Source organism: Sphaerodactylus townsendi, linkage group LG04, assembly GCF_021028975.2.
Source record: "Sphaerodactylus townsendi isolate TG3544 linkage group LG04, MPM_Stown_v2.3, whole genome shotgun sequence".
Taxonomy (NCBI): domain Eukaryota; kingdom Metazoa; phylum Chordata; class Lepidosauria; order Squamata; family Sphaerodactylidae; genus Sphaerodactylus; species Sphaerodactylus townsendi.
In genome coordinates, this window is record NC_059428.1 from 150,807,046 (window position 1) to 150,830,730 (window position 23,685).

General features: G+C 45.7%; 1 protein-coding gene across 2 annotated transcripts in view; it reads left to right on the plus strand.

The window, feature by feature from the left end:
* CARD11 (caspase recruitment domain family member 11) overlaps positions 1–23,685 on the plus strand; it is a 72,513-nt gene that overhangs the window by 13,468 nt on the left and 35,360 nt on the right. For both annotated transcript variants that reach the window (XM_048495412.1, XM_048495413.1), the window contains exons 2-8: positions 10,490–10,704; positions 10,923–11,060; positions 11,511–11,836; positions 13,634–13,813; positions 15,469–15,621; positions 22,220–22,345; positions 23,264–23,458. In XM_048495412.1, the coding sequence (XP_048351369.1) occupies positions 10,506–10,704; positions 10,923–11,060; positions 11,511–11,836; positions 13,634–13,813; positions 15,469–15,621; positions 22,220–22,345; positions 23,264–23,458 (1,317 nt within the window). In that variant the 5' untranslated portion in view covers positions 10,490–10,505. The remainder of the gene's footprint in view (positions 1–10,489; positions 10,705–10,922; positions 11,061–11,510; positions 11,837–13,633; positions 13,814–15,468; positions 15,622–22,219; positions 22,346–23,263; positions 23,459–23,685) is intronic.

Sequence of the window (23,685 nt, forward strand, 5' to 3'; positions counted from 1 at the left end):
GCCTCACAAGGTGTCTGTTGAGGGGAGATGAAGGGAAAGGAGCTTGTAAGCCACCTCGAGTCTCCTTACCGGTGGGGTATCAATCCAAACTACTCCTCCTCCTCCTCCTTGAGCTGTGGAGGCTTATCTGATGAACCAGATTAGCTTGTGAACTCCAACACACGCCAGTTGGGTGACCTTGGGCTAGTCACACTTCTTCGGAGCTTTCTCAGCCCCACCCACCCCACAGGGTGTTTGTTGTGGGAAGGGGGGAGGGAAAGGAGCTTGTAAGCCATCTTGAGTCTCCTTATGAGGGGGGACATAAATCTAAACTCTTCTTCTTCTTTGTGTGGAAGATCTCCAATTAAAAGGATCAGGTAGCTGGTGATGTGAGATAATGGAGAGCAGCTGCCAGTCAGAGAAGGCAACGGATAGAATCAGTGGCCTGATGCAATATAAGACCAGATTCAGGGCCAGGCTCTGTACTCCTTTGGCAGTGGTTGAACCAGTTAGCTTGAGCACGTTTCTGGATTGAAAACATAGACTTGTGCCGAAAGGAGGGCGTAATTCACGGGAAGGAAATAAAAACGTAGTTTTTGCTCTGCACATAATTGCTACTGCAATTTGCTACCACAAGTAAACCATCGAGATATAGGAAGGCCAGCCAAAGAGAAGTGTGAGGAGCAACTACCAAATACATTACAAAGAGCAGCAGGAAAGATTTAAAAATACATTAGCAACAGGAAAGATTTAAAAATACATTAGCAGCAGGAAGTGTCGTTAAATTATCACACTTGTAGTACAGTCCTGTGCTGAGTTACTCCCAGCTGAACGATTTTGAACAGAATAGTTTTGAACAGGAGTGTGGGGTTAGACATGAAAGTATATCTGATGTATACATCCAAAAGATGTATACTAGAAAGTAACTCCAGTGCTACAAGTGTGTTTGTTTTCTCTTCAAGGAATTATAGGTAGGACCACGACCAAAATACTTAGCATCGGTCTTATCCTGCTGAGGCTCAGATAGAAGAGCATTAAGAACCAGCGAGCTTTCATTCAAACATTTTGGAAGGAAAATACACCTTTGATTCACAGCATTACAGTGGTTCAATCGCCATTCTCCTATCCTGAAAATTCTTAGCCCTACGCCAGACTACAATTGCAAGGATTCTTTGGAGGAAGCCTTCACAGTAAATATGGTATTAAATCATGCAAGCATCTTGTTGATTGAATATATGAGTTTTAACTGAGCAGTTCTAAAGAAAGTTGTACCTTTCTAAATCCGTTGAAGAAGAAGAAGAAGAGTTTGGATTTATATCCCCCCTTTCTCTCCTGCAGGAGACTCAAAGGGGCTTACAATCTCCTTGCCCTTCCCCCCTCACAACAAACACCCTGTGAGGTGGGTGGGGCTGAGAGAGCTCAGAAGAACTGTGACTAGCCCAAGGTCACCCAGCTGGCGTGTGTGGGAGTGTACAGGTTAATCTGAATTCCCCAGATAAGCCTCCACAGCTCAGGCGGCAGAGCTGGGAATCAAACCCGGTTCCTCCAGATTAGATACACGAGCTCTTAACCTCCTACGCCACTGCTGCTCCTACGCCACTGCTGCTCCTTTAACAGTTGACTTTAACAGACTTGGAAGAATGCAAACCCGCCTGTCGATTTCTGAATCTGAGGGAAACGCGGGGTAGATGCATAGGGAGGTGCTAAGCAAAATGGCAGGAGCATGGGCAAACCAGTCTGTCTGAGCAGTAAATCCCTAGTCATTGGGTTGGAGGGTGTAACATCTCAGCTTTGCTTCTTCCAGAGTTGTCTCATAGTTTGTTTATTTTGATTATTTCTCCCCACCTGCCTCCTTATCACAAAGTCCCAGGGCAATTCAGGAAAACATTAAAATTGCACTAAGAACAAACACATCAAAAATTATAATAAGTTGCTTCTTTACACTACTAAAACATTGTCGGGCCAAATCCCTAACTCCCTCAACCCCCTTTTAAATAAGGGGGTCAATCACAGAACTAGGTATCACAGGGACTAGGTCCAATTACAAAACATTGGGAGGTCCCACAAAAATGATGGGGAGTTACAAGCAAGCTTTCCGGGTTGCCAACTCTTACAATCTCTACAGTCTTTGCCATAGAATTCAAAGGGATTCCTAGAGCATCATGGTGACATCCCTTCCCTGGAGGCGATATCATCATGATGCTCCCCTTCCTCATGTCTCACCTCCACTTTTCTCCAGGGATTGACAGTCGCAGGCCTGGAAACTCTAGTTGGAAGGTGAGTACACTCCTGTTCTGGAAGCAGGTGTTTCTGAATCTGTGCTTCCTATAGAGATACTGTCCCTCTCCAGTAAGGCTGAGAAAAGCCAGGAAGTGATACTGGGGAAGAAGTAAATGGGCACCCAGGAGCATCACTGGGCAGCATTGCCCTATTCCAGTGGTGGCGAACCTATGGCATGCGTGCCAGAGGTGGCACTCAGAGCCCTCTCTGTGGGCACGCGCGCACAGAGTTCGTCATGTGGGGGGGGGGCAGAAAATCACCCACACACACATATCTAGGCTGGCCTGGGCTGCTGGGCACGACGTGCGCGCACAGCAGTGAGCATAAGAACATAAGAACATAAGAACAAGCCAGCTGGATCAGACCAAAGTCCATCTAGTCCAGCTCTCTGCTACTCGCAGTGGCCCACCAGGTGCCTTTGGGAGCTCGCATGCAGGATGTGAAAGCAATGGCCTTCTGCAGCTGTTGCTCCCCATCACCTGGTCTGTTAAGGCATTTGCAATCTCAGATCAAGGAGGATCAAGATTGGTAGCCATAAATCGACTTCTCCTCCATAAATCTGTCCAAGCCCCTTTTAAAGCTATCCAGGTTAGTGGCCATCACCACCTCCTGTGGCAGCATATTCCAAACACCAATCACACGTTGCGTGAAGAAGTGTTTCCTTTTATTAGTTCTAATTCTTCCCCCCAGCATTTTCAATGTATGCCCCCTGGTTCTAGTATTGTAAGAAAGAGAGAAAAATTTCTCTCTGTCAACATTTTCTACCCCATGCATAATTTTGTAGACTTCAATCATATCCCCCCTCAGCCGCCTCCTCTCCAAACTAAAGAGTCCCAAACGCTGCAGCCTCTCCTCATAGGGAAGGTGCTCCAGTCCCTCAATCGGCTGGGAGGACTCGGCTGGGAGGACTCGGCTGGGAGGGCTGGTGCCTGTGCTTACTCCTTTACCTGGGAGTAAGCTTGGTTGCTGGCAATGGGGCTTGATTCTGAGTAAACCCTCCTAGGAGCGTGATTCACCTGTTCAAAGTGTTGCACAGCTGCTTCAAAGCAAAGCCACCAACTACCACCAAGCTTACTCTCGGGTAACGCACGCCTTGGAGCCAACCATTTTTTTCTAAACTAAAACCTCAGTATTCAGATTAAATTGCCGTGTTGGCACTTTGCGATAAATAAGTGGGTTTTTGGGTTGCAGTTTGGGCACTCGGTCTCAAAAAGGTTCACCATCACTGCCCTATTCTGTTGGACAAACCAGTGAAATGTCTATCAACTTGTTTGGGATGCGGAATGGTATATTATAGCCCAATCTTGTCATATCTCGGAAGCTAAACTGGCTTGGTGCTTGGAAGGCTGGAAGGGTGACCTCCGAGGAAGATTCTGCAGAGGCAGTAGCAAACCACCTCTGTTTAAATCACTTGCTTTGAAAATCCCAGCAGGGGTCACTGTAAGTCAGCTGCAACTTGAGGGCACACACACACACACACACCAGTCTGTTTGGTGTATCGACCTGTTTGGAAAGTCCTTGTGGGACCAGGTCCATGGAGGATTTTGCCTTCCGGTCTTGTGAAATAGGATGTGGAATTGCTTAGGGCACTGGTCAGATCCAGCAGGAATTCAGTTGCCATTGGATAGGAAATATTCTCTGCTTTAATTTTAGCATAAAAATGTAATCATGAATTTTAGGTTAATATAGGGAACTATTTTACCTGGTATTGGTTTTAATAACACTTGTAATACCAACTAGTTGGCTTTGTACACCCTGGTCTCTGACTGTAATTTTTAAATAAATAAAAATATGGTTTTAATTACATATTCTCTGCTTATGTTATAAAGAAGATCAAAACTGAGCAGCAACTCAAGGGATGTGTATTGCCGAAGGCTTTCACGGCCGGAATCTCTAGGGGGTTGTGGGTTTTCCGGGTTGTATGGCCGTGTTGCAGTAGCATTATCTCCTGACGTTTCACCTGCATCTGTGGCTAGCAACTTCAGAGGATCATTATCTGGGATAATGGGGTTGTTATCTGTGGACAACTTTATAATCCTGCATTCGTGATGATTTAAGCAGATGTCCTTTCTGAATAGATGTAATATCAGATTTCCCTGTTGGCGTATATCGTATACATTTAACTCATTGCTGAAGCCCTCTATTTTTTTTTTCTGAAAAACAAAAACAAACCCCATGGGTGTGTGTGAAATTAGGTTGTGGTGTCATTTCCTCCTGTCTGTCTTTCTTCATATGTCGAACTCATTAGTGCTTTACCACATTAGGTGGTTTCCTGAGCATTGTACAATTCTGAATAATGTCGAGATGGTTATGAAATACTTTGCCGGTCTCATTAACGAGGCTGGGAACATATTCCCACTGGCCTATGTTTTTTTGACAGTCCTCCCAGCTCATAATATAAAGCATTCATATTTATTAGGTGTGGAGTCAATAGAATTAAAGTCCATGCCAAGATCTATATAGGAACATCTCCAACGTGGCTTTCTGGTTGTTAAATCATGGCTGCGAGGCGCTGTGGAGGAGTCTCTGTGGCCACATACTTGGTTTTATGTTGTCATTTCGGTCCGACCTGATGTTCTCTCCTTTCTAATTTTACTGTTCAGTGATTTGGACGGTCAGAGGGGCCGAGGGCCAGCAGTGATGGGAATCTTGTGTTTGAGCGGGAGGTCCCAAAGAAATTTGACTCGGCCTGGTGTGATTTTGATTTTAAGATAGTATGCATCATCACATGCAGAACAGGATGAACAAGGAGGCTGTGCTAAGCGGAAGATTTTGGAGGTGCTCTTGTGGATTTTGTATGACTCTTTTACAAGCTAGGGTTGCCAACATGAGTTAGGACATTCCTGGAGTTTGGGGGGTAGCTCCTAGGGAGGAATGCACTTGAAAAGGGGATGGATGAGTTGTCATAGAGTCCCTCCAAAGCAATAATTTTTTCCATGGGAATTGATCTCTGTAGCCTGGAGTTCTGTTGTAATTGCGGGTGCTCCTCAGGCCCCACCTAATTTTCTGTATTAATGTGTTTTTGCACAGCAAATCGGGCCTTGAGAACTTTTCCAACGAAGTCTTACTTTACCGGTGGTAGACAGCCCAATTCTTAGAAGCTTCACTGCTTCATATCTGAATGGGGTTCTCCTCAGAGAGAGAAAAATAACCAGGCCACCAGTGTGCTTAATCAGTGTTACGTTGAACTCCAGGAACTATGGTACAGATTCCTTTACGGGACTCTGCCTTTCCTGGCACTTAATTCAGAGAAGTGTAGCCCATTCTGAACTGGCCCTCAGCTTCCAGAGAACAGACCTGCCTCAGAGCTACCGTTCACTCTGGCTCTCACAACAGAATTCTTTTCTTTCCTTTTTCAGAACTTCCTGTCCTCAGGCTTTAAAATGCTGTGCAGATCTCACAGCTAATCACATGGAGTTCTGAATTAACCCTTTGGGCACTGAACATTTCATTGCGTAAGTGCGTGTATACGTTACACCTGGGCTGTGAGACTCCAGGTTTCAGAGCTCTCTGCCAGGTCTCTCCAAGGCATGCTTTTTCAGAATAATAATAATCTCCTGAGTGTTTCATCTGTCTCCAAGAGAAGTTTCAGATCTAGCCTGGACTGCATCATGCTGATTTTTCCTGCCTGAAGAGCTTTCCCCTCATACCCCCACAACTTCTCCTCCTTGATCAGTACAGTGGCGCGCACGTGAAAAGAAGACGTAAAGAATAGAGCAGGGCTTGAGCCGCAAAGTGGTTTGGCTCAATCAGAGGCAGTGCGCAAGTGAATCAGAAAGCAACTAATCCTTGTGAAAGATGAGCTGGAGGGAGGGAGGTTTCCATTTAAAGAAGAAAAGGACCTGCCTGTTGTTTTCCTCCAATGCAATTGAGATCTTGGAAGTCAGTTGCTTGAAGATGGGATTGGGGACTTTATGCTACACATATTGACTGTGGTGGGGAAAGGTTACGATTCGATAGATGTCGTAGCTATCCCCATACCTCTTTTTTTTAAAAAAAGAGGCGGCAGGAGGCCCAAAATCTATTGTTTCCAGTCTGTCCACAGTGACTTCACACCTGTGAATTGTGGCTGACGCCACCATGGTTTCCATGGTACCCGGGCAGCCTTCACAAGGTGTCGCGTTGTTGCTTAAGTGGCACTCGAATCAGAGGCTGTGGAATATACTGCCAGAGAGCAAATGTGCTATCTTCAAAGGAAAAAAAAACCCACAACGCCCAATGCAAGTTCCAACCATTTGCGTTTGTTGATGTCCTTTGCCAAAAGCAAAGTCAGCTTCTTTGCAAAAATAAAAGAAGGGGAAGGGGTGGGAGGCAGGATTAAGAAAGAGTAGGCAGCTGGACGAGGGGTCAGGCCACGTTAGGAGCAAGATCAGTTATGGCAATAATAATACCGCATATTTGTATCATTGCACAAAGCACTGAAAGTGTTTCCTGGACGTTATCTTGATGGTGGCAGAAAGTGCTGTCAAGTTGCTGCCTACTTATGGTGGCTCCATAGGGTTTCCGAGACAAGAGACAAAAGGAAGTGATTTGCTACTGCCCGTCTTCTTCACAACCCTGGTCTTGCTTCATGATCTCCCATCCAAGTTCTAACCAGGGCTGACTTGCTTGCCGCCCGAGAGCTGGTGTGATTGGGCCATCCTGGGCCATCCAGAACAGTCCTGAAAGTGAGCTATCAAGTCTATGGTGACTCCTATGATGGGGTTTCCAAGGCAAGGGATGAGCAGAGGCAGCTTGCTAGACTTCCTCTGCACAGCCCCCTTAGTCTTCTGTGGTGGTCCCCCATCCAAGTACTAACCAGGGACAACACTGCTTAGCTTCTGAGATCTGATGATGGTCGAGCTAGCCTGGGCTGCCCAAGGCAAGGCAGCTTCATAGACTCTGATTACCAATCCATATGGGCAGAGTCTGAGGCTCAGACATTGTGGCTTATTGAAGGGCATGTCTAAGGTTCACGACTGGGGCAAGGTTTGGCCTGGGACTTTCCTGGGCTGCCGCAGAGAAGGCAGCAGAGTGGAACATATGGACACATGGATACTGCAGGCACCTAGTTTTGTGTTTGCAGGTGTTCCAGCTGTCCCCTATTTGCCCAGGACAGACCTTGTCACTTTGTGACCCTTCCCTGGTCATGCCACTCACTGAGTTTCTCGGGGTCTTTTTGAGATGCTTTGCTTAAAAAATGTCATTAATGTGGTTGTCATTCTGCCAGGCACCAAGGAGCAAAGCAGAAAGTCAAAAGGGGAGCAGGCTAGGATGAGGAGGAACTAGAAGTTAGGCACTTGGAGTATGATCTTTTGCAGACAAAGGAAATCCTCTGTCCCTGAGTTAAGGACCCTCCATAGAGGATGTTTGAACCACATAGAACCACTGTTGGTCTATCAAGGTCAGACTTGGCTACCCTCGCTGGCGGCATCTCTGCAGGGTTTCAGCTCAAGTTCTTTCACATCACCTGATCCTTTGTTACCTGCCCTGTGGTTGATCTTCCTAATCTGAGATGGCCCCAGATGGACAGTTGGCAAGAAGGATGCCTCTTTCCAATGACTATATCAATGGGAGTATAGTGTCTAGATCGAGGGATGTAATTGCACCTTTCTATTCTGCATTGGTTAGACCTCACCTGGAATATTGTGGACAGTTCTGGGCACCGCAATTCAAGAAGGATATTGACAACCTGGAACGGGTCCAGAGGAGGGCAACCAAAAAGGTAAAAGGTCTGGAATCCATGCCCTACAAGGAGAGTCTTAGGGAGCTAGGAATGTTTAGTTTGGTGAAGAGAAGGTTAAGAGATGGCATGATAGCCATATTTAGATATTTGAAAGTGAAGTCGGCCCGCGAGGGTCGCAAGGAAGAGGCGAGACACGGAGATATCATCCGGTGGAGAGAGCCAGCAGCAGGAAGCATGATCCGTGGATCTGGCAACTCTGCCATGTGCTAGTCCCTGGCACCTTTTATTAGGGTTTACGATGGGGGCGTATATGGGAGGCGGGAGAGCGGGAGAATATCATATGATACATGACATCATGGGGTTGTTCTACGCAAGGGAGGAAACGCTCGCGTCTGGGTCTAATCCATACCTGGGGGCAAGCGCCCCTTTGTCCCTTTGTCTGGGACACCTGGTGACTGTGAGTCAGGTAGTTCATGACCTGTGACTCACGGGGGGTCTGGGGGATGGGCGAGCGTGGGCGCCCAGAAGGACACAGATGGCACAGGCATTCCTGCGCTCTTTCTGCGCTCTGCTGGGTTCGCGGGGCTCGTCCCTACAGAAAGGATGTCATGTTGATGGAGCAAGCTTGTTTTCTGCTGCTCTAGAGACTAGGACCAGAAATAATGGGTTCAAGGTGAAGGAAAAGAGATTTCATTTAAAGATCAGGACAAAATTCCTGACAGTAAGGGCTGTTCAACAGTGGTATGTGCTACCTCGGACTCTGGTGGAGTCTCCTTCTTTGGAGGTTTTTAAAGAGAGGCTGGATGGCCATCTGTCAGGAGTGCTTTGATTGTGTGTTCCTGCGTGGCAGGGGGTTGGACTTGATGGCCCTTGGGGTCTCTTCCAACTCTATGATTCCATGATTCTATGACTCCGAAGCATATGGGCCTATTTGCATAACTGGGGTTATTTTAGGGCTCTTGACAGGGTGGATGCACCTCCTTCTATCCTTACACAGGCATAATGAGAGCCCTTACTTTGATGTTCTCCCAGCCTCCTTGCAAAGGCGAATGTGGCAGGCAAAGTCTCAGGACTCTGGGCTGTTCAATTTCCATCCCAATTTGCATACACATGACAGTCCTACGAATGCATTAAAAAAGAGAGAGAGAGAGCCGAGCCATTATTGTTTGCAGAGCCGAGATAAATCTGAGGAAGTGAGTGCTCTGATACAGCCTTGTGTTTGCTGAGCTCTGCAAAGTTCCTCCCCCCCTTCTCCCCCCACTGTTTATTTCAAAGCACCCTCCTCACATCACCACCACCCGGCAAACAGTCGAGAAATTAATTCACTGGCTGGCAGGGGGAGAATTGCAGTTAATGAGCTGATGGATTTTCAGGGTAGAGGCCGAAGCCTGGAAAATAGGACTACCAAATCCTGGTTGGAAAATTCTTGGAGATTTTGGGGTGATGCCTGGAGAGGACAGGGGGGCTCAGCAGGGTGTAATACAACAGTCCACCACCACCACCACCCCCAAAGCAGGCATGTTCTCTAGGGCAACATTATGTACCAGCCAGGGTGGAGTTTTCACAGGGCGTAGTCTGGTAGATACCTTGTTCTTATAGTTTCTCAGCTCTTTACCGCATCTGTGGCTGGCATCTTCAGAGGTGTATCACAGAGAGAAGTCTGTTACACACTGTGTCTAGTCTCTGCGATACACCTCTGACGATGCCAGCCACAGATGCAGGCGAAACGTTAGGAACAAGATCTACCAGACCACGGCCACACAGCCCAGAAAACCCACCACAACCAGTTGAATCTGGCCATGAAAGCCTTCGAGAATACATTACCGAAAATGTTTGGGGCTGCCAGGTCTCGAACTGGGAACCCCCAGGTCTGGACACTGTTGCCTTCCAGGGCCAGGACACTGCCCACGTTTCTGTCTGGGATGCCAACAGGACATTACAAAGTCAACAGAAGCAAGGGTTGCTTTCAGGCTCATGTGCTGGGAAGGGAACTCTTTTTAATCCAAGCAAATGCTCGTGAAATCTGTTTCTGGGAAGAGGCTACATCAGGAAACCTCAGGGCATGTGATGTTTTTATGAAGGGGGAATGAACTTCATAAAGAAATGGACTAACCACTCCTGATATAGTTGGTGGGTATCATTTATCCTGGGGAACAGAAGTTAGTTCATATGCATAGCCTGGCCCTGACCTAGATGGCCCAGGAGACCCTGATCTCGTCAAACTTCTGAAGCTAAGCATGATCAACCCTGACAAGTGTTTGAATAGAAGACCTCCACGGAATACCAGGGTCATGACGTGGAGACAGGCAACGGCAAACCACCTCTGAAAGTCTCTTGCCTGGAAAACCCCACCTAGAGTTCCCGTGAGTCAAATGTGACTTGACAGCCAAAAAGACAAAAGGTGCAGCCTGATAAATTGTCTCTAGTCAGGGTGCAAAGCTGTTGATTTACAGATCGTATTCCCAGTCCTGACCCTGCTCCCCGTCTTCTTCTTCTTCATCATCTTCTTCTTCCTCCTCCTCCTCCCTTCTTCCTTCTTCTTTCTTCTTCTTCTTCTTCTTCTAGGGAAGAAAGCTATAAGATGGATGACTGCATAGAGACGCTGAAGGATGAAGAGGATGCTATGTGGGAGAATGTGGAATGCAATCGGCACATGTTGACCCGCTACATCAACCCAGCCAAGCTGACCCCCTACTTGCGTCAGTGTAAGGTCATTGACGAACAGGATGAAGATGAAGTGCTCAACTCTCCCATGCTGCTCTCCAAAATTAACCGAGCAGGTAGGACCGAGGGGGGCTTTTTGTAGCCGGTTTCAACCCTGGTGACTCAGCTGTCGGGGTGGAACTATCATTCTGATGAAACTTTGGTATGAGACGCAGGATCTGGGGTAGGGTGAAACCAAGTGAGAGGTTGACTCTGGAACAGGTCTGCTTCATTCTGTGTTACCAAGAGTCTTCAGTTGTTTTCTGAAGATGTGATGTATTTGGGTTGTCTCTAGGCCGGCTACTGGACATCCTTCATACGAAAGGAGAAAGGGGCTATGTGGTTTTCTTAGAAAGCTTGGAGTTCTCCTACCCGGACCTCTACAAATTGGTGACTGGGAAGGAGCCAACACGTCGGTTTTCGACCATTGTTGGTAAGTTGGATCCATGACATTTGTGCATATGAGGGGAGAATTGATGTTCCTATAACATTTTACAGGTGCCTGCGTGGAGCTCAGGTGGGAAGAATCCTTGGGAAGTGAGGGAACAGAAGTGGAACCACAGGTTGCCACCCCAATCTTGAAATACTTCCATCTAATGTAAAAGATCTGTTATATAGGATAAAAGCAAACAGTCAGGGATTACTTGGTAGACTGGGAGAATTTGCTAGGCTAGGCTGGTCTATACATTTTGGGTTCTTCCCCCTACATTCCACTTATAAGACCTGTGGACATCTAGCTCTTTCTGTCAGTGCAATGAACTGTATAGTATTGGTAACTTACCACTTTTCTCAACCTTCTGCCAACAGAAGGAGCCTTTAACTGAAGGTTCAGTATATAGCAGAAAGGAGTGATAAAATACCAACCGTTGTCTGTTTATTTTAGTAGAGGAAGGCCATGAAGGTCTCACCCACTTTTTGATGAATGAGATCATTAAGCTGCAGCAACAGGTCAAGACCAAGGATGCTCAGCGGTGTGAACTCCTGGCCAAATCCCGCCAGATGGAGGATGAGACAAAACAGATGAAACTCAACAAGATAGAGCTGCTGACCTTCCAGGAGAGGTACAACAAGATGAAAGAAGAACGGAACAACTACAACGATGAGCTAGTCAAAGTGAAGGATGAGAACTACAACCTGGCGATGAGGTATGCCCAGCTGAGTGAAGAAAAGAACATGGCTGTGATGAGAAGCCGAGACCTTCAGCTAGAGGTGAGAGATGCATTGTGGGGGGAGATTCCCACAATTTTGCAGCCACCATGAATCCTTGTTTTGTTTTACCCTGACTGTGACTCAAGGGACAGATACGTTTGTTTGCAGTATTCTGTGATATGAAAATAAACCAATCCAACAGTCCCTCACTGAGGAACTCAAAGAAACGTGATTGAGTGAAATGAGAATAAGAATCTGCAGCCGAATTGTCAACAACCTCCCCTGATGTTACTGTTCTCATAGAAGGGAAATGCAAAGGGAGAATCCAATAGGAAATTGCTGCATTGGAGCTCATTAACAAATTCAAGTATTTACCATTCCCACTCCCACCACCTTAATAGGGAACCTGAGATTCTCTGTTTGCTATAAATGCTATTATATTACATATCCCTCCATAACTTCCTATTGTATCTATTAACCTTGCTTCAGACTTTTAAAATCTCACCATGCTTGTCTACCATAATACAATGCTGATTACTCTTTTTAATTAGATCTCATTTTAAATTGGCCTCTCTTTATAACATTCCCTGACTATTATGAATATTCCCTTCAGTCGCCTCCACCCTGGACACCAGCTGTGTGCAGCCAATCAAGCTAGCCTGAGTGACTAAAGTGCTGGGCCAGACGGTTCCCAAGGCCAGAGCATACAGGTCCAGTGGAATTCATGGATGACACCAGCCCTCCATCATCTGTAATGTAAAAGGCCCAGTCCAAGAAGGAGATGTTCGCTGGAGGCTCACTGCTTACGCTGATCTGGCCCCACCTGTTGCATCCCCTACCCCTATGGCCCCTGAATCCTTGAGCTTGGCCAGCATGGTGTAGTGGTAAAGAGCAGGTGCAGTCTGATCTGAAGAACCAGGTTTGATTCCCTGCTCTGCCACTTGAGCTGTGGAGGCTTATCTGGTGAACCAAATTAACTTGTGCACTCCAACACATCCCTGCTGAGTGACCTTGGGCTAGTCACAGTTCTTCAGAGCTCTCTCAGCCCCACCCAGCTCACAGGGTGTTTGTTGTGGGGAGCGGGGGAAGGAGATGGTACACTCCTTTGAGTCTCCTTACAGGAGAGAAAGGGGGATATAAATTCAAACATTATTATTATTGCGCCTTCCGGCTGAAGACTGATTGAGACAGGATACAACTGAATACAGTTTTTATTCCCGTTATGAATTTAAGAAACATTTATTGAGTTGATTTACACTCCAATGCATCTGACGAAATGAATTCTGACACATGAAATCTTGTGGTGGAAGGAACATTCCCATTCTTCCATTTTATTCCCCAAGGCTGTGATTCCCAGAATCCATTGGGGAAAGTCCTGATAATTCAAATGATCTAAAACCAGTATAAGTATGGAGCATCAATGTAGCCAATCCCAAAAGACTCCGTTCAGACAACATCCTCAGATGTGACTGATGAGTCTTGTGTGGCCATTCACACACAACCCATCTCTGCTTGGTCATAATTTCTGAAACTGGTCGATGATTTTATTGTCTCTTGAAAATATTTTAGGTTAGCCGATTTGTCACTTTAAAGAGTAATTGCCCTTGTTTGGACAGTAGTTTTTATGAAAAATTAATTAGAGATTCCATCTTACGGCCTTAACAGGGCATAGTGCTGCTTGGGACGTGGGAATTTGAGAAGATCACCCCCATGGACATGAAATACAAGTTGTTTGCATACGTGCTGTTAAGTGCTGTGGAAATTCATTCTGGGAACCATGTTTACTAGATGTTTGTTGTGTTTCTATTGATCGTTCCTCTCTCTTTCTTTCTCTGCATGATAAATGGGGCTTGCTAGATTGACCAGCTGAAGCACCGGTTGAATAAAGTGGAAGAGGAGTGCAAGCTGGAGAGAAACCAGTCCCTGAAGCTCAAGAATGACATCGAGAACCGGCCCAAGAAGGAGCAGGTGCTGGAACTGGAGCGGGAGAACGAAATGCTGAAGACGAAGATCCAGGAGTTGCAATCCATTATTCAGGTGAACGACGAGAGGCTTCAGTCTTGTCTCTGAGGATGGATTCACACATTACAGAGACCTCGCAGCTGAAACAGGTCATGCTAGCAACAAAGTGTTGATGAAATTCTGAGCCTGGACATGGATGAGTAGGTCAAGTTGGATTGGGACCGTGGCACGCAGGGAGAAGCTTAAGCTTACTGCCCGGCCATTTTCTCAACTTCAAATGGCCCCATGTGGTCGTTGTTTTGAGGGAATGAGAAAGTTTTCCGGTGCATTGCAAAACTTGTGTGATTTCCTACCCTTATTAGAATGGCCCTTTCCATTGCAAAGAGGAATGCAAGTAAAGAGAGCCAGCGTGGTGTAGTGGTTAAGAGCAGGTGCACTCTAATCTGGAGAACCAGGTTTGATTCCCCTCTCTGCCACTTGAACTGTGGGGGCTTATCAGGGGAACCAGATTAGCTTGTGCACTCCAATACACATGCCAGCTGGGTGAACTTGGGCTAGTCCAGGGGTAGGGAACCTGCGGCTCTCCAGATGTTCAGGAACTACAATTCCCATCAGCCTCTGTCAGCATGGCCAATTGGCCATGCTGGTAGGGGCTGATGGGAATTGTAGTTCCTGAACATCTGGAGAGCCGCAGGTTCCCTACCCCTGGGCTAGTCACAGTTCTTCAGAGCTCTCTCAGCCCCATCCACCTCACAGGGTGTTTGTTAGGGAGGAAGGGAAAGGAGATCATGAGTCAGGTACCATCATGTGGCAGGTACCTGGGGCCTGATTCAAGGGTGTTGTTCAGCCCTGGATGGTCTTGGCTTTTGTAGATGTTTTTTAAATTCCTTGGTGCCAGACGCCGTCTTTGAGGGTGGAGTGGGAGAGATGCACAGCAAATAATAATTTGGGCAAAAGTGTTAATCAATTAATCAGCATGACTAACTTAAGCTTAATCACAAGTTGGAAATAGAGCCTCAGAAAACAGAGCTGTAATTAATTGGAGCCAGACATATTGTTTCGTCCCCAGGCAAGAGACGTGCCTGCAGTTACAATCCCCTGCGTACTTGGGTAGGAGTAAGCATTACACTTGGTGGGAATTAACTCCCAGGAAACGTGCTGTTGATCGAGATATCTGTAGGTTTGGGGGATGTGGGTTTTTTCCCAGCAAGTTTTTCTCGTTCCATGCTTGTACCTCTGTGATGCCCGCTTTTTCAGATTTATTTTTGGACAGCAAATTACTTAAAGGCAGAAAGGGAGGGGAGAGCACGTTGCAGCCAAGAAGGAAACATTTGTTCTCATGAGTGACAGAGGTGGACTCCAGGCGTGGATTTTCCATTATTCAGCATGTGATGCCCTGAAATGTCTGCTGCTTGTCTTAAAAAAACTCCTTTGCTGGTTTTCTGGAGCCTTGCTCCACGGCAAATGAGTTCAATGAAATCTTGTTGAGCAGAAAAGTTATTGGAAAGCTGGTTCTGGAAGAAAGTGATTGGAATAAGAGGCTAAACTCTTGGCTCTCCTTCAGTCTCTTGCCCGACAGCAATCCAGCTGCAAAAAAGCAGAGAAAGAGACAAGGCTTTCTTTTAATCTGAGATTTCCCAGGAGATATCCCTAGGATCTTAGCAAAACCAGTCCAGGTGTTCTTTCCTCCACTTCTCACTCCCTGCCTTTAAACCTTCTCCACATCACAGGCTGGGAAACCTGGGCTGCCTGATTCAGATAAAGCTATTTTGGACATCTTGGAGCACGACCGCAAAGAGGCGCTAGAGGATCGCCAGGACTTGGTCAACAAGATCTTCAATCTCCAGGAAGAGATCCGGCATGCAGAAGACCTCCGAGACAAGGTGAGGTGGGAAGAGGCGAGGCAGAACAAACTGAAATGGAAACTCAAGCCAGTGTCTGCATCAATTGTTTTGATTCTCCCAGGTTTCTTATATTTTGTGGGTCTCGGTTGATTCTCCCAGGTTTCTTATATTTTGTGGGTCTCGGTTTTCCAAAGGAGTAGAAGCCATGCAGGACAAGGTCTCTTGGTCTTGCTCTGGGTAGTCACATGTATTCTGGTGAAAGTAGGGATGCAATGACAAACCAGCTGTCTGGCCATGACTGCAGATCAGACTTTGAGCTGAACCAAAAGGGGCCACTGATGTTTGCACTGATAAACAAGTGCCACAGCCATTCAGTCTGGGGATGGGGCGGTATACCGAAATCGAAATAATAATAATAACGACGACGACAACGATGATGATGATGATGAAAGCCAACAACCAGCTAAAGATCTGGCAGCTGTGAAATCTATAACAACAACAACAACAACAACAACAACAACAACAACAACAACAACAACAATAATAATAATAATAATAATAATAATAATAATAATAATAATAATAAATAAAGCCGATACATTACAACTTCCTAGGCCTCTGGGTGAGGCTCGAATTGTAATGAAGGCCAACAACCAGCTAAAGATCTGGCAGCTGTGAAATCTACAACAGCAACAACTGAGAAGGATCCACTCAGCAGCGGTCGTGGTAACAGCAGAAGCAGTTGAGGAAAAGAAAACACAGGAACCCAGGCGTTGTTCACTTCAAAGAACAGAAGGGTTTTATTCCTTGTTTCCAAAGTCACAAAACAGTCTGACAGAGTGCATGCAGCTTATAACTGGATACACCTAAAGCACGCGATAGACCAAACTGTTCTCGTGCATACATATAGAGACATTCAACCAATCTGTGAGCAGTGATGCAATCACACTAGATGTGCTTAGTCACGGTAAGCCATTGCATCACCCACTCGAAAAAAATCCATAGGTGAAAGGTGGAGGATTGTGACCAGCCAAGCTTCGTCAAGTAGATTTTTGGGTGGATCTTAACTGTCAAGTCCTCTAACACCCCTTCCCAAAACTACTATGACAGTACACCTTTTATTACTTTCAGCTGTTCTTAACATTTCTCCCGATGCTTATTCTGTGACACAGCTTTAGGCAAAACACATCAGCAACATTCTCATTCTGTCTCAACATCATAGGCAAGTTGAATAGTTCCATTCTGTACTAGCTCTCTAACATTCTGGTACTTTTACTCCTATGTACTTAGTTCTTGTCTTCATGTTTTGGCAGTCTCTAAGCGAATTTTATGCAGGTCTGTGAATCATCAAACACTCCATTATAGGCTTCTTTATGGATCAATTTAACTCAGGCGTTAGCAGTGTCTCAACCCAAAGTAGTTCTGAACATGTTTCAGACACAAAAAAGCAGAACTCAGCCTCAGAAGTGGACCAGGCTGATTGTGGTCTGTTTTCTAGAACACCAGGTGATAGCTGCCATCACCATACTACTGAATGACAAAACCAGTACAGGACTTCCTGTCACCACAGTCGTAAAATGAAGTGAGTCTGGTAATAATAGCACGCGAACTTGTAAGCTTTTATGGACTGGATCAGTAAAACCATGATCAGCAGTTCCTTTTAAGTACCTAACCACACGTTTAACACTCCTCCCAATCATGTTTGCTGGGCTTGCATAGCTTTTCTGCTTAGCGCACTAACAGCAAAACGCTATATCTGGGCGTGTCTCAGTTAGATATATGTAGGATTTGTACAGATTTGTACAGTTCAGGATTGTTGAACTCCCCACTTTCACTAACTTCTTCTGAAAGTCTAGGGACATTGGTGTTGTGGCAAACCTCGCCTTTGACACCCTAGTCTTTAAGCATCAACTCATTTATTTTGTTCTTCTGGACTTAGGAGATAACCTTGCTTTGGGTGTAGATATGGACATCAATACCCAAGTAATGTTTGATAAAACCTAAGTCCTTTTGGTGGAAATCATACATGTCACTGAGTTGTTTATACAATCTTGTCAAATCTGTTGTTTAGATCTTGCAATACTACACATATATCATCATCAACATAAAGAAGAATGACCTCTTGATTCTTTTAGTCCCCTGAGGGATAGGGGAACATGCATCAGCAACAGACTTCTTAAACCCCAGTTTAAGCAATGTACTGTTCAGTTCATCATACCAGTTAGCACCAGCTTGTTTTAAAACCATACAAAAGAATCCATGCAAAGATAAACAGTATTTGGGTCTGCTTCTTCATACCCTGGTGCAGGCTTCAGATAAATTGCTTCCTCTCAATTTAGCACTTTAAAAAAGCACACTGGAAGTCATAATGCTTCACCATAAAGCCTTTCTCTACTAGCTAATGCAAAGCATAGCTCTCAAAGACTCAGGTCAGGTCGTCGCGGAGAATAGGTCTGGTCATAATTCAGCAAACGGTCTGTGCTACAAAACCCCCCCTGGGCGCACAAGTTTTTCCTTGCTTTATACCTTTGAGTACCATTTGGCAACTTCTTTTCCTCCGAAACACCCTTACTTTGACCCAATTGCTTTCCTTTTCCTTTTGGCAAAACAGTCTTGGTAAAACACCTGTTGTTGCACTAAGGTTTGAGCACTTTCAGCCATAGCTTCACGCCAGAGCTCTATTTCAGCTGGCGTAGCTTTAACATCTTCCAAGCTATAGGAGCTATGGCTCTGATACCTGTGCTTGACAAACATAGACGCTTTTGAGAAAAACCCATACCTGTCAGGGGAGGTATCCCTTTGTAGACCTTATCAGAGATAATGAGGCACCTTTTAATTTGTTTCTCATCTTCAATCAATGCTAGTGTCACCGTCTTGCAGCCCCTTCCCCTCTCAGCTTTCTTCCTTGGACGCTTTGCCACTACTGGAAGCAGTTGGTTGACCTTTTGAGCTGCTGCAGGCTGCTGCCTGGCAGTTCTGTTAACCCCTTCATGCTGAGTGAAAGCGTAGCAAAACCTCTGTGTTAGCATGGATAGTTTCCCATCCTGGGCATGCTTTTCAAAAGTTTGCACTTCGAGACTACAAATCCTTTCCATAGAAATGTGCAAACGTAAACCTTTTTTGTCCCAGATTCATAACCAAGAAAACCTCAATCTCACCTTCACCTTTCTGATCCCCTTCCGGCTTTACGCCTAGGGTACAGCAGCATTACTGGCATAACTGCCAAAGATATGCAAAATGATCCAGAGATGGATCTTTCTGGTACAGCAAAAAAATAAGGAGTCTGGTTCACACTAGAAGACCATACTCTGTTGGTCAAGTATGTGGCAGTGTTCACAGCCTCAGCCCCAGAAAATGTTCTCAGGCATGTTGGCATCCAGAAGCAAACAGCGCTTTATAGTATGTAGAACCCCAAATTTCCTCTCAGCAACCTCACCGCTTTCAAAAGGAGAGAAAGGGTTGGTCTTTTCTGTGACGTATGCCTTTCTTTCTCAACCAGTTCTGGAACCCAGAACCCAGGAATTCACCTCCTTCTGTCTGTTTGGAGGCAAGCCACTTTTATGTGAAAAACTGTCTTTTTCCACCATTGCCACCCACTCTTTAAACCTTTGCAAGTTTTTCCTCAGCTTTGGGATTTCCTCAGGAAAAGACTATAGGTGAACCTATATAGTCATCCACCTCAAAACCATGTGGTACTTTTGCATGCCCCTGATCAAGGCTGAAATGGTCCAGAAAGGTCTGCATGAATTAAACCAAATGGCCTATCTGACTGTCTGGTGCTTTTCCCTGTAGAAGGAAATGCCTTTACTTTGGCCTTACTGCACACAGTGCCAATCTCCAAGATAATAGTGACAGACTTGGCTTTCAAACCACAATAACCTGACATGTTTCCTACACTTTGAAACTGGCAATGTCCTAGCACATGGTGCATATAATGAATACATGTCATGCATGCATAGGTTTGTTAACTGTATTTAGCCATGCTGTTAACCTACATCATTGTTATTTAATATGCTAAAGGTTATTCTTGGGTAGTATACCTGTGGCACAGACTCTCCCTTTGTTTCTAATAGAACAGGTCTGCCCACTAAATTCCACCACATAAATCTCAAGCTGTCAATCTTACAACGCTTTAACAAACAAAATCCAAACGAGGGCACAAAATATACATTACTCAGAGAGCCATTTAGAGCAGGAACAAAATGTTGATCCTCTGTAGTTGCACCTTTGCTTTCGCGGGTAAAAAAGCCATCAGCTAAAACAAACGTGGTCAATAACAGGTTACGGCGCATCGGGTCAGTAAGGAGATTCTTCTTATTCACTATATGCCTGTGAACAAGCAGAGCCAATTGCTTCATAGTGAGTTGGAGTCCTTCTCCTTGCTTGTTACCACAGGAAAGTAGATGTTTCAGTGATTCCTGGGTCTGTCAGCCTCGGCTTCCAAGGTGGCTTGTTCTTCCTCTGCTACCACTTTTGCATTTGTACAGGCCCGTGCAAAATGGCCAGGATTCCTACAACGAAAAAAACATTTTTTTCACAGCACAGTGAAGTGAGCGAACGCAGAATCAGCAGGAAAATCCTCTGCATGGCGATTTTCAGCCGCGCTCTCGAGCTGGTAGTCCCTCTGCTTCTGGTGGTCTAGCAGCTTGGCAGTGACGTAATCCAAAGTCACAGACTCCGCTGACATTTGGAAACTGCATACCAACTGGTCCCAGCTGCTATCCAACCACGAAAAGCAACAGATAAACTTTTGTGGGAGTCTTCAAATCCGTAAAACCACCATCAGCGAAGTTGTGTAAACAGTCTAATGATTCGCTTCAGATGCTCAAAACACAGATCCTCCTGGCTCTCAGCGCTTCTGAGATTGTAAAGTTGTTCCTGTGAGGAGGACCTTTGCCCCAGCCTAATTTCACGCTGATAGATGCCTCTTTCAAAGCCGCCTTCACGCCTCTTTGGCTGCGAAGTCTCAGCTTCTCAAGCAGATAAAACCAATCTGTGAAGTTTTCCACTGCTAGCACAATAGACGCATCGTTTTTTTCATCTGCACGCCGCTTCAGCAACTGTAGGGGCCGCTGGAGGGTAGAGATAACATTCCACAGGTCCTCACAAATGAGATAGCTCGGCATCTTCTGGCTCCAAGCCACATATTTATGCTCAGTCAGCTTCTCAGACAGCAACCCGGACATGGTGGAAGCCATGGCAATAGCTGAGTCACACAGCACGCAGTACACCTCACCGTTACTCACGAAGTAGTAACGTAGGAGCTGGGCCCATAACCTGAGAAGGATCCACTCCGCAGCAGTTGTGGTAAATAGCAGAAGCAGTTGAGGAAAAGAAAACACAGGAACCCAGAGGCGGTTCACTTCAAAGAACAGAAGGGTTTTATTCCTTGTTTCCAAAGTCACAAAACAGTCTGACAGAGTGCAGCGCAGCAACTGGATAACCAAAGCACGCATAGACCAAACTGTTCTGTGCATACATATAGAGACATTCAACCAATCAGGGAGCAGTGATGCAATCACACTAGATGTGCTTAGTCACGGTTGCATCACCCACTGAAACTAGGTGAAAGGTGGAGGATTGCATCAGCCAAGCTGTCAAGTAGATTTTGGTGATCTAACTGTCAAGTCCTAACAACAACAAAAATACTGATGATGATGATGATGATGATGATGATGATGATGATGATGATGATGATGATGATGATGATGATGATGATGATGATGATGATGATGATGATGATGATAGTTGTTGCAGGGCAGCCATTCATTCTTAAACTCCCAAATCATAGAATCATGGAGTTGGAAGAGACTCCAAGAGCCATCAAGTCCAACCCGCCACAGTGCAGGAACACACATGGTCATCCAGCCTCTCTTTAAAAACCTCCAAAGGAGGAGACTCCACCACACTCCATGGTAGTGTATTCCACTGCTGAACAGTCCTTAGTGTCAGGAAGTTTTTCCTGATGTTTAGTTGGAATCTCTTTTTCTTCACCTTGAATCCATTACTCCAAAGTTATCAGCATTCAGGCAGACAGTTCCTATTCAGAAGATTTTGTATGCCAAACCCACTGGCTTCTGCTGTCCAGTGCTGCATGTCTCTGTTTCCTCCTCCCTCCAAAAACACCATTTCTTGCCTGAAAACATGATGGGTTAGAAGCAGAAAACTTTGAGAGGTGGCAGATGTGCTGTTCTGCCCGGCCTGTTGCCCTCACTAAGCCTTTGAGCAAGTTGGAATGGGATGTTTCACCTGCCTTCTTGGAAGCACGATTGATGTTCTACATTGAAAAGCAATCAGGCAAAGAGTTGTGGCATTTAACAGTGGATTAATTTTATGGTCCTGGATGCCTCTTTAAACCCCTGCCCATGTTGTACCAGACAGCAGGTGTCCCTCCCCAGTTCATACTATTGCTGACCATCTCTTCCCTTTCTTCAGTGCTTAACTGGTAAATTAATGCACAGCAGAGTACGATTCAGCACTTGAAATGCTGTTCTTCTCCTGCAAGCGGGGCCAAAACTTCTGACACAGGGAGATGGATAGCTGGGTTCTCTTCTTTGGAGCAGGCTAGACCTTATCGATCGCTTTGATGCACTGGGCTTATCGATCGAGGTTCTTTTCTTTTTTTCCCTATTTGCAGTACCTTGAAGAGAAACAAGAGCTGGAGTTAAAATGCTCGACTCTGGGGAAAGACTGCGAAATGTATAAGCATCGAATGATGACGGTGATGATTCAGCTGGACGAAGTGGAGAAGGAAAGAGACCAGGTATCTGAAAATGCTTGAAGTGGGAGGAGAAAGGGGAAGATTGGAAAGGAGTGGGACATGGGACGGCCCATCCATGAGACTGAAGATGGCCATTCACGTCCATCCCGTCTTTTTCACTGTGCCCTCTCACACAGTGGTCCATTCCTGTTGGGGGTGAATTTTCAGTCATTGGTATGATGGAATGGTTCACCTGCAAAGGTATCCTTGTTCTTGATTTTCAAAAATGAGCTTGACGGAAATGATGGCTGGACAATTTGAGGTTGTGTTTTAACCGAGGGTTTTATTACTGCTGCTTTAGAAAGGGTCCTTCTGGATACCCCCAGTCATAATTTTAAAGTCATTTGATCACAGAGCATCTCTAACAATCTGTCTTCAGCCATGAGGAAGGGTGGGGTATGAATGTATGGACAAAAAGGTAAAAAGGTAAGGTTTCCCCTTCAGTCGTGTCCGACCCTGGGGTACCACTGCGATCAGTGATTTTATAGGCAAGCCTCTTTTTGTGGGGTAGTTTGTCATTGCTTTCCCAGCTATTCTTTACCCCCTAGCTGTGAGCTAGGTATTCATTTACCGACCAAGAAATGGATGGATGGCTGAGTTGACCATGAGCCAGCTGCCAGGATATCTGACCCACAGGGGGCTTGAACTCCTAACCATGTGAGTGGTAGTGCAAGCACTTAACCACTACGCCACGCGGCTCCTTTGTACGAACAAAGGTGCGGTATAAATACTTCAACAGATCACTCAGTTTCATGCCAGTGTCCCTCTTTAGGAGGATGGTAGAAAATTGAGAATAAAAGCAATTTCAGGCACTCCTTTAAAGTTCTGCCAAAAATTGTGGAGAGAATTTATAATTTGGAATGGAGTGAAATCAGAGCAGCAGTTGTGTGCAGAGTATCTGATTTGCTTTGCTTTTCGCAGGCCTTCCGTTCTCGCGACGAGGCCCAAACGCAGTACTCGCAGTGCCTGATCGAGAAGGACAAGTACCGGAAGCAGATCCGGGAGCTGGAGGAAAAGAGTGATGAACTGCGGATTGAGGTTGTTCGGAAAGAAGCTTGCGTCATTAACCTAGAAAGCAAACTCCGGCGTCTCTCGAAAGACAGCACCTATGAACAGGTAGAGCTAGGAAAGTTGCCCCATTCTCTTGCTTGGGCATCCATCTCTTCTCATATTACCTTTGTTTAGGGGTACACCAATATGTTTTCAGTATGCATGCGGAATTATCATATATGGATGCAACCATTGTAAGCATCCCACATCAAATGTCAAGCCGAGAAAAAGGATTAGATGCGATTCCCTCTTGACTATGCACAGGGTGGCAAACTCCAGTTTACCACCACATA